The 17,038-nt window shown below is 39.7% G+C and overlaps 1 protein-coding gene across 1 annotated transcript in view; it reads right to left on the bottom strand.

Moving 5' to 3' along the window:
- Nucleotides 1–17,038, bottom strand: part of LRP5 (LDL receptor related protein 5) — a 127,679-nt gene that overhangs the window by 7,657 nt on the left and 102,984 nt on the right. The window contains exons 10-19 of the mRNA XM_053980215.1: nucleotides 16,187–16,413; nucleotides 15,692–15,876; nucleotides 13,155–13,478; nucleotides 12,146–12,348; nucleotides 11,649–11,860; nucleotides 9,565–9,755; nucleotides 6,899–7,108; nucleotides 4,473–4,598; nucleotides 1,278–1,514; nucleotides 619–729 (exon numbers count right to left, since the gene is read on the bottom strand). Of these exons, the coding sequence (XP_053836190.1) occupies nucleotides 619–729; nucleotides 1,278–1,514; nucleotides 4,473–4,598; nucleotides 6,899–7,108; nucleotides 9,565–9,755; nucleotides 11,649–11,860; nucleotides 12,146–12,348; nucleotides 13,155–13,478; nucleotides 15,692–15,876; nucleotides 16,187–16,413 (2,026 nt within the window). The remainder of the gene's footprint in view (nucleotides 1–618; nucleotides 730–1,277; nucleotides 1,515–4,472; nucleotides 4,599–6,898; nucleotides 7,109–9,564; nucleotides 9,756–11,648; nucleotides 11,861–12,145; nucleotides 12,349–13,154; nucleotides 13,479–15,691; nucleotides 15,877–16,186; nucleotides 16,414–17,038) is intronic.

Genomic DNA, 17,038 nt, shown 5'->3' with positions numbered 1-17,038 from the left:
GTTTCAACTATTTTGCTAAACCACTTGTGTGATTCTAAATGCTCCCTCCATCTGCCCCATTGCCTGAATACTTCATGCTCTAGTCACCCCAACAACAAAACAACAGAAATTGTAAGAAGAGCAAAAGTAAGTGAATTTTACTGTCTACTTTGGACTGCAAAGTAACAGACTCTCTAAGGACTAACACAACAGCTGCCATCAGCATGTCTATAACTTGCATATACCTACTGCCATGAGAATTCAAAGTCACATTTTTCCCAGAAAAATCAACATCTTTCCATATATTCTTTTCACATCTGCATTGTAAGAGACCAGTTTGTGGTTTCTTGTGGACACTTGCCCATTGCATGTTAGCTCCTCCACATAATTAGCCTCCAGTTTGGCCCTGTTATTGCAGTGGATAGGGCTGCACATTTTTAAAAGCCACTCCAGGCTTAGCAGCAGCTCTCCAAGTTCCAAGGTACTGAGCACAGTCAAATCAGGTTTCCCTAAGGATAGTTCTGAAGGCCCTTCTGAAGTATTCTTCCCTGAAAGAATATTGCTCTGCGAAGACCAGGGCTCTGCATGGGGGTGCACAGCCCAATCACAGCACCTGAATTTCAAGAAAAGCCATCTCACCACACATGAGCTCGTCAGAGCCGTCCATACAATCTGGAAAGGAGTCACACTGCTGCTTCAGGAGGATGCACTGGCCGCTCGCACATCGGAACTGGTTGGGCAGGCAAATTGCTGCACAGAAAGAAAGGGGGAATCAACTACTGACAGCACAGGAGCATTTGAGCCTTTTGAGAAAACTGAAACAAGTGAGTTTCATATTATGATCAGGTAGGTGTCAGAACACTGCTGTGGGTAAATTGCAAGCCTGTGTATCTCTGTTATTCCCCCTTGCTGTTATACCTCTTATTCAGAGGAGCTAAAATAAAATTCTTGTCCCAGTAACTCCCAATCCTTTCTTAAATCAGTCCTGCTGGGGCAAAACTAAGATCAAAACAGCAAGAATCTCTTACATTACCTAACAAAGTGTAGTTGGTCACTTGGCATGTTAACAAAATGTAGTAATGTGGCATATTATAAAACTTTATGTACTCCATACTTATATTGTGTATACATAATAGATAGGTATAATATATCCTTGCTAAGTAACTGCTAGATTTCTTATCTGTATTCAGGAACTTCTGACTTAACAAAAAGGACGTACATCTATACATTTCAAGAACAGTTAGAATCCCAAAGGGATGCTTGTGTTAGAACCATGAGTTCAGGAAAACTGATCTTACAATCACAATCTGCTTCATCAGATTTATCTTGACAGTCGATTTCTCCATTACACCGCAAGTGTGCATCAATGCACTGTCCCTTCTCACACTGGAACTGGGATGCAGAGCATATGGGGCAGCTATCTTCATCACTCTGGTCATCACACTCAGGAAACCCATCACACCTCCAAGCCATTGGGATACAGTCAATCTCTCCAGTTGCACATGTAAACTGGTCTGGGGAACAAGTTGGAGGTTCTGGAGAAAGAGAAAGCAGATCGGATTTGTATACTCAACCTTATCCCTTTCAACAGAGTAAAAGTATGACAGAGTTTGTCAAGAAAATAATTTATTCTTTCCCTGGAGTTCTTCTGTGACTACACTAAGATTCCAGCTTAGAGGAAAACATGATTTTGCATAGGGAATGAACTGTTACCAACTTCATAACAAAAACTGGATGCATGCTGATAGAAGAAGTTTGCTTTAGCAGTCAAGCACTGTACTAAGTACAGGAGCTACAAATACTTGCTTTGCCTCTAACAGCCACATTTTGGAAGATGCTGTCATATACATAAATTCAAAAGAATACTCAATTTCTGATTGCAAACCAGATTCTAAACAATTCTAATCCCTGCAATTATATTAGCCTGGACCAATTCTTCATCAAAAAACCTGACTCATCAAGTTAATTGGCAATGAATACATCTAAAACATACAACATGTAGCTTCTACAGTATCTGTTTTGTTATTCTCCCAGTGGTTTTTCCACAAAAAAAAATCTGAGTCAGTTATTAATTAAAAAATATGAATGGAGAAAAAAATATCTTTATAGGACTGGTAAACATTAAGCTAAGGTCTCTTGCTGGAAAGTGTCCGGGCTGCAGGTCAGTGAATGTTCACAGAGGGCAGTGTAAGGAGCACTGCAGACCTGCCCTAATCTTATATTCTCTCACTACAGACACAGACCACTTTAACTTGTGCACAGCCATTTTTATGTTTGTTGTACCTAAAAAAGCTGGGATTTCCTTCAAGTTTGACTTTTCATGGACCCCAAGACTCTGGTATCACTCCTTTTCACATCCATACTGTTCAAGTTGCAGTGAGGCACTGATAGCATTAGGTAGCAGCTACAACCCCATATAGAGATGCAACAATTATGCTCTTATAAGGCATCCATAGTTGCTTTCCTCAGAATGTCAGGAGACAAACACAATCCAGGTCAAGAATCTATTGCAAAAAATGTTCCAAATTCTTACATACAACAACTTAGCACACAATTTTCCATCATTGTTATCAATGAAAGAAACAGACAATGGGCAAATCTGCTCAGTTGTTATCAGTAGCAATTAGTTACAGTCAAAAAGTGGGGGCCATCTCAAAACACCCCTGCAGCAATCACATACATTTCTTCTGATTTGAAAAGTTGCTGGGTCAAAACCCTGCGACACAATGACATCATTTAGCAGAGGCAGCCACTCCTCCCCACAGCCGCTGTTGCCCAGTAATGCTCTGAGTAGATATTCACCACTTGGATTAAGAGAGAAGCACATCATACCCTACCTATAACAATAGTATGATCAAGCTAGAGGTGTGCTCTGGCACTGGATAGTAACACTCCATTGGAAGCCCAGGGGGCTTTTCTTAAGATTCAGGCTCAGGAATGGAATTCACAAAGAACCCAGCATAAGGAAAGTTTCTTAGCTGTATGAGTATTTTTTCTCCTGAGGGTGGTGCTAAAAATTCTAGAATTACATGCAAACAGTTCTTAAAGTGCTGCTGTCCTTTCTTCATTAGGGAGAAAAAGTTGAAGAATGAGAAAAAAGTATAATCGAGAGTTTGAAAAGCAAAGTGCGAATAAAAATCAAAATGTGCTTGGGTCTTGAAAAGATTATTATTTTTTTAAGTTCCTCATTTATGATTATTTGGAGGAGAAATATGAGAATTATAAATGTAGCCAGTGACCTGACAGCTGTAGATAAGATAAAGATGCCAGACACACACATTAAGGTGAATTATATTTTGATACAAGTGTGCTGTTTGGATAATTCAACAGACAGATCACTACTTCTGCATTTAAAGGCACATTTAATGTTGCATTGTGGTTGTACTTAGCAAGAACAAGTTTGCATTAAAAAACTTGACAAAAGCATTCATAAGGATGTCCAGAACATGGACAAATGTTCTGCAGCCAACTAAGCTATTTTGAAACACTGGGTAGTGGCTGTTACTAGGACAGACAAGATGGGTTAAAAAGTTGTTGCAGGTTTAGTGAAAGATTAGAATAAAAAAAAAAAAAAAAAGATACTGAAATGGAGGCCCCTGAATTTTTAGATTTATAGCTGAAGGTCCAAAGGAGTGGAATGTGAGACTCTCTCACTGTCAACGTTGTGCAACAACACTACAGCAAGAAGTATAATTAGATTGATCCACCCTGCACTCCCCATGTAACCACCACTACTCTAAAGACACATAACGTGTTGTGGTCACGGGAAAGAAAACAGTTTATCATGGAAATGACTGTCCCATGGGAGTTCAGAGTTCAGCCAGAAAATGAAATCCACATCAAAATAAATACATGAGAAGAAGTCAAGAGGACCAACAGAGCCAAACAACTTAAGATATAATGCCTCCCAAAAAGAAACAATGTTTTGTTTTGAATTCCCTCTGCAAGTGTAATGTTAACAGTTTTTAAAAATACTAGGATGGTAAAAAGGAAGGCTAAAGGAAAAGTCTACCATGTGGAAAGAGGAGCGGAACTTTAATTAAAAAGAATCTCAATAGAGCTTACATTTGGTAAGTAGCCAGTACAGTGTTTCACATCACAAGGCCAAATTAATTTCAAAGACTGGAGTCTCATACTCTGGGAATCATAGGCACAATTTCTGTTGCTAGGTCATCACAGGTTGATGCAATATCATCTTATGAACACTTGTTAAAAGCAGAAATCTGTCACATCATACAATTAGAAAAATCTCAGTAGAAGATGCAAGCATTTTAAGGTCAAAGAAAAATATACTGCTCAGAATGAGAACTCACATGCACCCGAAACCTCAATCAGAAAACAGCTGGTAGAACTTCCAAAAACTAAATTAACAATGATGCAGCACAACGTGTACAGAAAAACTGTGTGTAAATCCACATTTTGGATTGGAATGCAACCTCAGCCAACACATTTTTCATATAAATTGATTAGCAGTGCTGTTAAATGTAACTCACCTCCACATGTTAAGAGATTCTGTAGAAGCACAAGGTGCTCAGGGCATGAACATCTTGGAGTTCCATCCCCTTTGGCAATGCAGATGTGTGAACAACCACCATTGTCACGGGAGCATGGATGCACAGCTGGTGAAACACACAAAAATAATATTATGTAGCATAAAAAAAATTTATAACTATTCCTCAATAGGACAAAATCAAAAACTCCTCACAAACCACTTCTGACCACTAACAAACAAACCACTAACTGTCTGAGTAACCAAGATTTCACTACAAATTATTAGGAAGATACATGCAGGACTTTTCAGTTCAATGCATGAAAGACGCTTTATTACTTCATAAGGACTATATTTCTCCCAGTCATAACAGAGCAACCTGATCAAGTTGAAGATGTCCCAACCCACTGCAGGTTGTTGGAACTGGATGACCTTCAGAAGGTCTCTTCCAACCCAAACTATTCTATGATTCTATCATATGGAGAACTTTCTTTCTCCTTTCAGGAACTTCTAAAAATAATTTGGGAGCTGAGGTGAAGAGAACTGAAAAGGCAGATTTGAGAAGGCTGCATTTACGTCTTACCTAGATCCACCCCCTGCATTTCTAGGGTAGGCATCAAGAAACAATGTATGTCAGTGCAGATTGCCAACCTGCAAACCCCTCAGGATTTCTCCTTTGAAGAGCTTTTAGTATCTAATGCCTCAACTTCCCTGTTCCTCACAAAACTGCAATATAAGCACAAAGATTTTGGGGTCTTTGTTTAAAGACAGGAAGCTACACGTTTATGTTCCCAATCAGTTACCCAGAAGCACTGAGAGGTCCTAAAAGAACAATTTTTAATGAACATTAGGTGGATAAGAAACAGGCACAGAGATGGGAGGTCACTGTCTGATGACCCCGACCCAAAGGAGTCAGAAGAGAATCAGTCTCTTGCCTGCTTATTCAGGCTGATAGCTGAGCATCTGCTGCAGCATTCTTTGGGGCTACAGCCTGTGTTATTTGTGATGCTGCTGAACAGTGCATTCTTTCCTACTGCTCAGCACCAAGAATTTACACGGGGAAAAAATTGTTTAGATATCATAATTTTTCTGCCAAAGTTGTTTTCCAACTATCCAGGCTTCTCAGCAATCTGCTTTCTACCTTTAACAAATTTATTAGTTTATACAGTGTTTCAGTCATGAGCTGCTCACAGAAGTGCATGCATATATACCTGCATGTGCATATGTATATTTACTCCCCTTTTTTAACACCTATGAAATCACCTATGTAGAAATTTTTCAGCTGCAAAAGAGAATTCCTTTTCCCTATCTTAAATAAACACATGGGGGAAAAGCAAACCTCTTTTTTAACACTGTTGAGAATTAAAGAAAAAAATCTTTTTGCTTCAGTCAGTATTACCTTTGAAATATACCAATATATGTGAAATGTGTGAAGTGGCACAGAAGAAGAAGAGCTGGGTATTGTGAAAGAAAAAAAGAACCTCTAGGTCATGATTACCCCATAGAATCTACTACAGTTTAAATGCTTATGCTACCTGATTTGTAACAGCTTACCCACATACACAAGTTCAAAAATACTTCCAGCCATCACAGACACCAATGTATGTCACACAAAGTATTTATTGTGAAGTTGAATAATTTCTTCTGAAAATGAATGCATTATATACCAATGTACCCTCCCTATTTAAGACAACTCATCACAGGCAACAGAGACCTGTTTCCCACATTTTTTTTGCAATTTTATATTCTCATTTACAATCCTGTTAAATAGGAGGAGCTGTAGGTTGTCACTTTGAGAAGTGACTGCTTGAAGAGATTTCTCACTCTCCACCAAACCACAGTAATTTGGACCACTCATCCAGAAAAAGAACATCCTGCATGCATGACATCTTTCAGATGTGAGCACCTAAAATGCTCCACCTCTGTTGGGAGAAAAATTCCCCATCCACAGTACAACTCATTGTAGGAGCTTCCTCCCCATTTTGCCTCCTTCACTGCAGACTTTCATATCATCCTCTGTGCTGAGTCAAACCAGACATACCTTTACACAGGTATGTCTGGTTTGCACCTGGAGAAAAGGTAAGTACAACCCTTTTGGTTCTTATTGGAGTTTTTCCAAGACCTATTACTTGATTGTACTTAGAAAATTAACAACCAGAATTTTAAATAGCTTTTAGACTGAATTCAGTGTCATGTGAGCTTGCACAAAGCAGGTAACTCAGTGCCACAATATCACATGTTCCAGCTGTGCAGCAATAGTACCCTCAATAAGAAGGAGAAATTTGTTTCTCCTCCTCTCCTGCAACCCCAACTGGTCAAGTTGAAAGCATTCCATGGCTTATTTGAAGCCCATGGGCAACATTATGACAATATCCAGCCCGATGAGGACTTTGAGATACAATGACCAAGACATCAGATAACAAAACTTACAGAATTCTTCCATATCAAGCTCTTCCACAGCATGAATGCCCGTTAGGTGAGCAATCCTGCCTTGAATTCTAGTCCTTTTGTACCCATTCACTTTCTCCACTCTCTCAATCATCTGCTGCTGACGATCAATCCAATACAGGTGATTCCCCAGCACAGTGAGTCCCATGGGCTGAAGAATGTTGGAGTCCTCCAGGGTCACACGGTTGGCACCTGAGACCAACAAAAACAAATACTAGTTTTACACCAGTCAACTTCTAAGTTATTCCTTAAAAAAACATCACAAAGCAACATCCCAGCTAAAACCAAACCAAACCAAACCAAACCTTGGAGACAGTGAGCTACAAGGTCATTGACTTCATCTGTCTCTGCTTGTTCACTCTCATCTCAGGTAAACACTACCAGTGCCACGTCTGGAGGGCAAGCAGATACAATACAAAACCCAGCTCATCCCTGCACAGCCTGGCTGGTCAGCCAGCCATGCTCAGCCCCACACTGACATCTCTGTTATGTGAGCTGTGAGCACTCCCAAAAGCTGATACAGACTCAGCTCTTGGGCCAAAGGTTTTACAGTGCACTCACACACAGGGCAGTACATTTTTTCTGGAATATATAAACAAGAGCGAAATACAACCAGTTTAGTTTCACTGCTATTACTCAAATAAAACATATTCATCATGCAAAACAAGAGGCAAGTACCAAACCTTGTCACAGCCTATGTGACAACAACAGATATATGATCAAAAAAGAAAAGCACTTAAAAAAACCCCAATGTTTTTTATTAGTAACCCACCAGAAAACCCAAATTTTAAATGACTCAATATGCTCCTAAATAAGAACACTGTCAAATGCTCAGGCTCTCCGCTTTATAAAAAATGTGTAAAAATCTGCTTTAAGCCAATGAGTAAAAAGAGGTCAAGTAAAAATGCATTTATTATCAGTTTTCACTTTAATTACTTGCATCTTCTTATGCAGTTTTCTACTGCATACTGCCCTATGACAGTGCATACTGCCCTATGACTAAATGACTTAGAGTCATTTAGTTATTGCTTTTATTATTCTTTTCTAGTGTGAAGATATTCCAAATTATTCTATTAATTCACTGAAACCATTATGACCCTGCACATGCCTATGTAACTGGATATATTTGATTAAAAAAATGAAAATTTAAAACAAAATCATAACTTGGAGCTGCTTCTGCTCTCATAATTAATTCTGGAACTAAGACCTTATGTCTGCTTGTATATAAAAAATGTAAGTTTTTAGTATCTACACAAAATGAGATTATAGAATCCACATAATAAAAATGCTATGAGAACTGGATTCAACTAATTTGCTGCATAAATGATGCAGATCTCAGCCAAGCGTGAGCAGGTTCTATTAGTTTTGCTGTTAGAACAGCTCCAGAGGAGGGTCATGAAGATGACCAGAGGGCTGGAGCACCTCTCCTGTGAGAACAGGCTGAGAGAGCTGGGGTTGTTCAGCCTGGAGAAGAGAAGGCTCTGGGGAGACCTTAAAGGAGCCATTCATGACACTTAAAGGGAGCTTATAAAAAGAGGGAGAGCAACTTTTTGTATGGGCAGATAGTGATAGAACAAGGGGGAATGGTTTTAAACTAAAGGAACTTAAAAGACCAACTTTTGGTCTAACTCCAACTGAAAAATTCCAGAACCTTGTAAAGAAACCTGTTAGATGGGTTTATAGTTCTTTCATCTCTCTCTGAAAGGTAAGCACTGGACATCTGAGACTATTCCTTGATTTAGCAGGATGCTATTTTAATCAGGGTACAGTGCAAACTTCAGGGATCTCCAAAACCATGTAACCTCTACAGGTCTACAATGGAATAATAAAGCTACTAACTACCAGAATATCTAGACCAGTTGAAGTGGCATGAAGGATGCTATACACAATTTTGGTCTCATTTATTCAGCAGCCTTAGTTTATGCTAAAAACCTTTTCCTAACATATGCCCATTTTGCTCAGAAAAGTATTTTCTCAAAAATATTTTTTCAGAAGTATTTTGCTCAAAAAAATACTATTTAGAGGAAGTAATTCAAATCAACATCACTTTGGCTCTCACTTCTTCAGCACTACCCAGTGCTTTTAGAAGTCAATGATGAACTGTGCTCTCTAAAATCCATGACATGCTACTGCTTTGTATATGGAGTAATGCTTTATATTACTAATGTGGGACAACTGTGATGAGTTGGCATCTCTCCACTATGTTGCAGCAATGCTGTTTCAGATGAGCTGTCTTATCACCCTTAGAAAAAAAAATACATTGCCCTTTCTTCTGTTTGTTTTTTTCAAGCTACCTTGATTTACTAACTGTAAGCTCCAGAGAAAGAAAAATTGAAAAGTATGCAAACTTTTCAAACCACTAAGAAAAAAACATGGACATAGAGGAGGTTATTTAGGGGTTCCATGACTAACAACGCTTTCAGAACACATCAAAAGTCAAATGGCTGTCTTGGAGGATGTCAATCATTACAGTCATGTCTATTCTAATTACATCAAAGATGGGAGCCCACTAGCAATTGCTCTCTGTGACTGCCTACACAGAACTGGCAGCTGTGGAGATGAAAGTCACCAGGGTCAGCATCAAAGAGCGAATGATGTCCTGCACATGCTAACACTGTGCTGGAAATGTTTAACTTCATACCACATACCTGACAGGTCACAGCTTTCGATGCGCTTCAGATCTGCATCCACCCAGAAAAGCTTTCCAAGTTTGTTGTCAACCACCAGTGCTACAGGTCGGATCAAGCCAGTTGTAAAAAGCACTTCTCTCTCTGTGCCATCCAGGGCTGCACGCTCAATCTTGGGAGCTCTCTCCTGCATGTTGGTGAAGTACATGTACCTGAGAACAGAGACAGCACCACTGAACTGGAGCTCCAGGGACAGGAATTCCGCTTTGTGTGCAGGGTCTTGTAACCCACCTTGTAAGTGGGAATGGTTTCACAGGCATGGCTGTGGTGACTGCTCCCAGGTGCAAAGATTCAGAACCAAACATCTGCCAACTGACACACTCAGCCTGAAATTAATGGGATTTATCTCCAGGCCATAAAGTGCCTCAGCACTGCTGCACCAGCAGTGCTGCTTCTGCATGGAGTTGGGGGTTGTAAGAGACTAGCACAGACCTTCTGCAACTCTCCCTGGGTAAAGCTGTCCCCACTTATAAATCAAAGTCCAGAAGTTTTTTCTGACAAAAAAACATTAACCACCACCTCCTCTCCTTCTAGGTAACTTTTCCTTCTAAGCAAGTAAAATTTCCTACCAAACTTGAGAAAAGATTACAGAAGAACAACTGAGGATGTCATGTTCCTGACATCTTAGTTCCATGAATTCTTTATATCTGTCTAAGCCAGTTCAGTTGCAAACAAAAGCAGTCTCTGTCCTCCTCACGCATAGAGAAAAAAATGGCTTGTGCACCCCCATGACGAACTGAGACTTCTTTAAAGGAAAAGTCTACTTTTTTTTCAGTGGTGAGTAACATGGGCAAACTCTCCAAGAGCATGGGCTGCATTGCTGCACAGCCTTTCCTTATAGCACAAGGAGGGGAGGCAGCAGTCAGAACATGCACCCAAGGAAGAGGTGGAGGAAGGAATTTCTGTAATCATGGCAGAAGTCGTTGTTCAGATCACTGAACAGATCACTCATTCAGCTCTCCCAGACAGTCACAGTGTTTAACATACTGTCTTCCTCATTTTTCCTCCTTTTATTTAGAAACGGATTTAGTGTTAAATCACTTGAAAACCTGACCAGAAAAGTTGAGAGTTTTAGAGATCAACAAACCCAAACTCCCATTTTAATGGAGAAAACAGATACGCTTTTATAAATACAAACTATATCCAAGCGACTTAGTCCCAATAAGATTAGAATCTTTCCTCTAATCCCCCTCTCCCCCCAACAGCTTTTGAACTGTGCAGAGTACACTGGTATAAAACACCAGTCATATAAACACTCCAGACAGTCTCTCTGGGTACTACTGTATCCACACATTTATGAAATATTGTCATTCAACATCTGTCAAGCACATGGTAAGCCATTTAGCAGTAAACTGGGATTTAAGCATCTAACTTATTCAAGAGAACAGTAAAGCACCATCCATCTTTGACATCTAAGAAGGAAGCTACTAACTACCAGAAGCAGAGAGAGTGTCTGTTGAATCTAACCAAAGCTGCTTTGCAGCAAAACAACATATTTTCCTCCTGTGGAAAATCACTCTAGTGCATCCAACCTGCTTCAATTCATTTCAGAGGTTTTTAAGATACACATTACAGCAGAACTAACTTAAAAATGTATAGAACATAAGAGGTTTAAGTGTTTAAGCTTTATACTGCTACATTAGCAGGAATAATATCAAATGCGAGGCTCCTTTCTTTACCCCTGGAAACATTTGTTTTATGATGACTAAACATTTGTGATCCAGATTCTGAGGTGATACAGACTCTCTTGTTTTTGCTATCAGGTGGCAGGGCTGTGCATCCACACAGAGAGCAGTACAAGGTGGTTTTACTTTGCTGTCACCTAGTGCCTCACACATGGTTGTGAGAACAGAGGCCAAGGAGAGAACAGGAAGAGAAAGCTGGATACCTCCAGAACCCAGAACTGGATAAGGAGTTACCTACACCCTGAACAACATTCAAAAGTTCTCCTTGTACAAAGAGACAGATGCAGCACAACATTCCCACGCACAGAGCTGGCACACGCCCCAGGAGCGCTCTGTACAAGGTGCAGGACGGAAGCTCACCCTCGCTCTGCGTTCACTACGATGGCTCTGGGCCTGTCATGGTCCCCCCGCAGCACCATCCCGATGGATTCGCCATTCAGCCGGTGCACATTGATGGAATTTGTGGCCTCACAGGTCCAGTACAAGGTATGACTGTATATATCAATGCTGAGGTCGTGTGGCTGCTTCTCTGGGTTCTGGCTTTGGTTTGGCGTACTCATTACAGTGAAAGGCTGCAAGACAACACATCGACAGTGATTTCCAGCCATTACTCTGATGATTGACTGAAAAACACTGATTGCACAGAAAGCATGGTTTACCTGCCTGATGATTTACAAACCCCTAAAACCACAATCCTAAAAATATTCAGTAATTCTCATATATAAATAGAATATCCATGAGTAAGTGCTGACAAGAGCAGGTGACAGTGATGATCCCTTGGTGTGGCAGATAAAAGAGCATAAAGTAAAAGCACACAAAAAGACTGAAATAAAACTCTATACAAGATGTACACTTGCCTGGGTGCCATCATCTTTGGCTCTTTTTATAATATTCTGGCGCCCATCCACCCAGTAGATCAATTTATCTAAGGGATCATAATCAATAGCCTTGACGTTCCTCAGACCATGCATAGGTAGGATGATATCTGGGCTTTGCTGATCATCAGGTATCATCCTGCTGATGGCAGATTTCTGGCTAAATAGAAGGAAACTGGCCGGGGCTGAAACAAGCCAAAACAGAATGCATGAGAAAGTACAATTCCCAAAAATATATCCCCACAGAACAAAGAGAATATTTAGAACAAAGTCACAAAGAGACACTAATATTCACAATGACAATTAAATAAATCATAACTGGAGGTTTTTGCTATAAAGTTGAAAAGTTTCTTTCTGTAGTTGTAGAACGAGATCAGGTTAAATGTGCAGGACCTGCCTTTCAAAATATCACCCTTTCATTCAGTTAAAATTGCCTCCTATGCTACTATGCATGCATTTTATATTCATGTGCCATTTTTACTGGAAACTTAAGTTCCTATTGGACAACCAGTCCACTGGCAGCCTCATAATATCACATGCAGGGAGAAAACAAACTTATATGTATTTCAAGTGCATCTGCAAGTTGAGCAGACTACTTAGGAGTTAAGACTGCTTTACTGAGTGTTATTTTAGCTGACTTTATCAATCATGAAACAGAAAAAGACATTTTTTTTTGTTGGTAATTTCTTTTCCACCCACCTACAAACTTAGGTAAGGAGTGGGAAAGCTTCATTTACACAGCTGAATCACCTAGAAAGCATTTCAGGTAAAACAAGAAAAGACCAGACTTGACAAGTCTTTCTAGGTCTTGAAATACAAGTCTTCATGCCTAGTACATGTTACAAAACTGGATATAGAATTCCATACTCTGTCCTCATATTCAAAGATTACTTTTAAAGTCAGAACCTTTGAAACACACTCGAGACCCCTTTCCTTTTGCTTCTGGGAGCCACAAGCACTGAAGAACACAACATCAAACAAAAAGGCTTACAACTACAGTTCCTGCTGTTGGGATCCAAGGTGTAATGAGCAGCACAGCCACACCTAAATCCATTTGGGATGGCAAGGCACAAGTGACCACAATGGCCATTATTCTGCACACAATCATTCAAGCCGTCCTGACGAGAAGAATGGAAGACCAGTATATCCATCACAAAATCCAGATGGCCCTGAATAAGTGTCCTGTTCTTCCCACTGGTCTTGTCTGCTCTTTCTATGCTGTGAAGATTCCAGTCTGTCCAGTAGATGTAGTCACTGTACTGGGTTAATCCAAATGGATGAGGTAGATCATCTGCTATGATTTCTCGTTCTTGTCCTGCAAAAACAAGGATAATCAACCAAAAGACACTTCCCATGGCATAAAATGAAGAGTGTGACTGGCCTGCAGAAAAATCTTTTACTTCTTTTTAAAATAAAACCTCACTTTCCAAATCAGCATCATGGGATTCTTTATTAAGTAGTATCTGCTCAAAAGGTAACATAAGCAGTTGCATTCAAAAGCCCTACCTTGATACCCTCTTGCCTACGGAGTAATTTGAAATGCTGCCAGTGTATTGTAATCTAAATAAATACTATTTCATATGTCTCACGTTATCAACCCAAATAGACATTGAAAAACATATCCAAGAATACTATCAGCTCCAGTAATTACTTAGGCCAATAAAAAAGCTCATTAATATGCATGAAAGCAACAACAAATTTGGGATTCACACAGAAACTGCTATGAGAAATTATGGTGCCTCACTCAAGAAAGAAATCTTTTGCAGTGCAATCTAACATACAGCTATCCCAGGAGTTTAAGAAACCATTTGTTTTCCAGAAATCTCAATACTCTCACATTCAGTGGCTCAGTCAGCAACATTTACAACAGATTTAACACCTTCTAGAGCATGGTCTCTGACAGAGATGCATTACTGAAGTACATAAAGTCTTACTGCAAACCACCTTCCTGAACATTTTCAAGCATAAACCTCTATGAATCTCTGCCATCAAATGAAGATGTAGCCCTTAGCAGCACCATTCATCCTGTCTCAAACATCCGATGCTAGACTCCCCAGAACACCTAACTTTTCTTCCTCTGCCCTACTTTCCATTTCACCGAGACTTGAGGAAGAATGAAATAACCATAAACCAGAACATGAGGCCATTTCCTTATAAGCCACCAGGTCTAAATACAGAGGAAACCTCCCCATGTAACTTTTAGGCATCTAAACTCTCCAAGTTAGGGGTATAGATATCCTGCACACTCTCAGTTACTTCTTAGAGCAATTCTGATCCATAGCGATGAATTCAGGAGAAAGACTCTTTTGAATGAAGCAGATAAGCTGTATAATTAAAGAAAAGCTCCAAACAGTGTGATTTTTCCCCCCTGCTGTTTATAATGTCCAAGATTAAGCTGGGGCAGCATTCAGAGTGCTTTGCTCATCCTTTAACTGATGAGCCCACTTGTTACAAGTCAACCTGAGTCTTTATAACCTGCTGACTACAAAGACATTGTACAACATGAAAGTAAATGGGCACAAGTCTATGGGGCCTGATGGGATGCATCCCAGGGTCCTGAGGCAACTGGCTGATGAGGCTGGCAAGCCACTGTCCATCATATTTAAAAAGCCATGAAGTTGACAGTGACTGGAAAAAATGGAAATATGACTCCTATTTTTAAAAGTAGGGCCCAGAGAACTACAGATCAGTAAGCCTCACCTCTATGGCTGGGAAGATCATGGAACAGATCCCCCTAGAAGTAATTCTAAGGCACATGCAAGATGAAGGGATGATCTGACACATCAGATCAGCCAGCACAGCTTCACTAAGGGCAAATTGAGCCTGACCACCCTGGTAGCCTTCTACAATGGAGTGACTTCAGAATCTCAGAATTCTCAAGATATGCACAAGAATGACACCTTAAAAAACAAAACAAAACAAAAACAACTCTCTAAAAGTATCTTCTAATGGATTAAAAAAAAAACAAACAAAAAACCTAGTTGCAGTGAAATTATGTATATTGTCAATCATACCCCTTGTATGTATAAATGAAATTCTAATGGAAAACATGAGAATGTGTGAAGTTGTATCTGAAACACACTGCAGAAGTAGCTGCACAACCTTTCAGTCTCCACAATATGCAAGAAGTATTTTGGTTTAGAACTAATACAACTGGTCTGAAGTCAGAAATAAGAGATAGTACTTCAACAGAATATTAGTGTTCAGGCTAAAATGTCAGGGATGATGTACAATGAACCTGTAAGTTGTCCTCACTTTAAGAACTCAGAGGCCATCTCTGCTTTGGTACAACACAGTTTCACACCAATAGAGAGAAATGACATCTCACCACCATTATAAATCATCATACGGTTATTAATTTATGAAGCTTTTAAAATTTTTCTCAAACAACTCTCTGTTTCCTTTTATAAGAAAATATACACACAGATTTACTATCAGTTATATTGCTCAAATTTCATATTATTCAATTACCTTACTATGGCCAGTGCATATTTCTGTTCTGCCTGGTGTAATACAACATTAGCTTACCCAGCATATTTGATGACTCAATCATGCTTGTGTCTAAGTCAGTCCAGTAGAGCCTTTGGTCCACATAATCAATAGTGAGGTCATTGGCACGCCCCACTTTGTCCACCAAAGTGATGCTGTTTGTCCCATCCATGTAGGCTCGAACAATCCTGGGTTTGCCTCCCCACTCAGTCCAGTACATGTATCTGCAATGAGAAGTACAACAAAAACAGGGCATCAGCCAGGTATAGCTGCATGCTTTGCCTTTCTAGATTTCTTTGCAGCACTTGAAAAAAAAAATAACCCACATGGTTATGTGCAGCATCACAATACTCATATTTTACACAAAGGCAGAATAGTATTTTTGACAACTATTAATTTTTCATTGTAACCCTTCATTGATTGTGGAAGGTTTATTGCCTTTTCAAAGACTCTGAAGAAACAGAGCTGTGCCAAATAACTCGTTACGTACAAGAACACCCACACAAAGCTTTGAAAAGCAACAGAGTTCCTTACCCTTTGGTGGGATCAAGAGCCAGAGACCTTGGGTTGTCCAAGTCCTTCCACACAAGGACCTGCCTATACTGTCCATCCAGGCGGGCGACTTCGATACGATTGGTTCCAGTATCTGCCCAGTAGAGGTTCTTTCCCATCCAGTCCACAGCCATTCCCTCAGGATAATCTAGCCCAAACTCAATCACATGTTCAACAGAGCTCCCATTCATGAAAGCTCGGCTTATGGTCTGGAAAACAATGGTGTAAAAATATTACAGTGCTTACGGATACCCCAGTGAAATAAAAAGGAGTATTTATCATGAAGTTTGGTGTACAAAAAGAAATTAGTACAAAAAAACCCCAGTCATTGTTACTTCTTAAACAACTAATTTCTGTTGTCAAAAAATACAGAAATTCTCAGGAGAAAAATACCTGAATTTTCAGGAAGTTAGTGGTTTCTGATGGACAGACCAAGACATCTGAAGTGGACATGATTTTCAGAAAGCAGTATGTAACTGCAGATTCTTCCTTGAACCCTCTCCCTCTCTTCTATTTGCACACAAGAAGCTGGTTTTTAAAAAATATTTAATTCACTGTCATGTTTTAGGTCTCAGAAACACATCTCAGTGGCATGTAAATTAAATTGTTTCTCATAATCATTCACCTGGAGCATGTCTACATCAGAGCACTGATCCATCTACATTTTAGTTATGCACACTCATCAAAATAAGTCATAGGGCGAGGACTGCACACATATAAATAAGTCACTCCTAAAAGCACTGAAACAACCCCGAGGTAAATAATAACTTCCAGAACCAAACACCTATCCTTGCTTATCAGCACTAAGCAATGCCTGCCAATATTGCAGCTATT

The sequence above is a fragment of the Vidua macroura genome, chromosome 6 (genome assembly GCF_024509145.1).
Source record: "Vidua macroura isolate BioBank_ID:100142 chromosome 6, ASM2450914v1, whole genome shotgun sequence".
NCBI lineage: Eukaryota > Metazoa > Chordata > Aves > Passeriformes > Viduidae > Vidua > Vidua macroura.
This window is presented reverse-complemented; position numbering and strand designations above follow the sequence as displayed.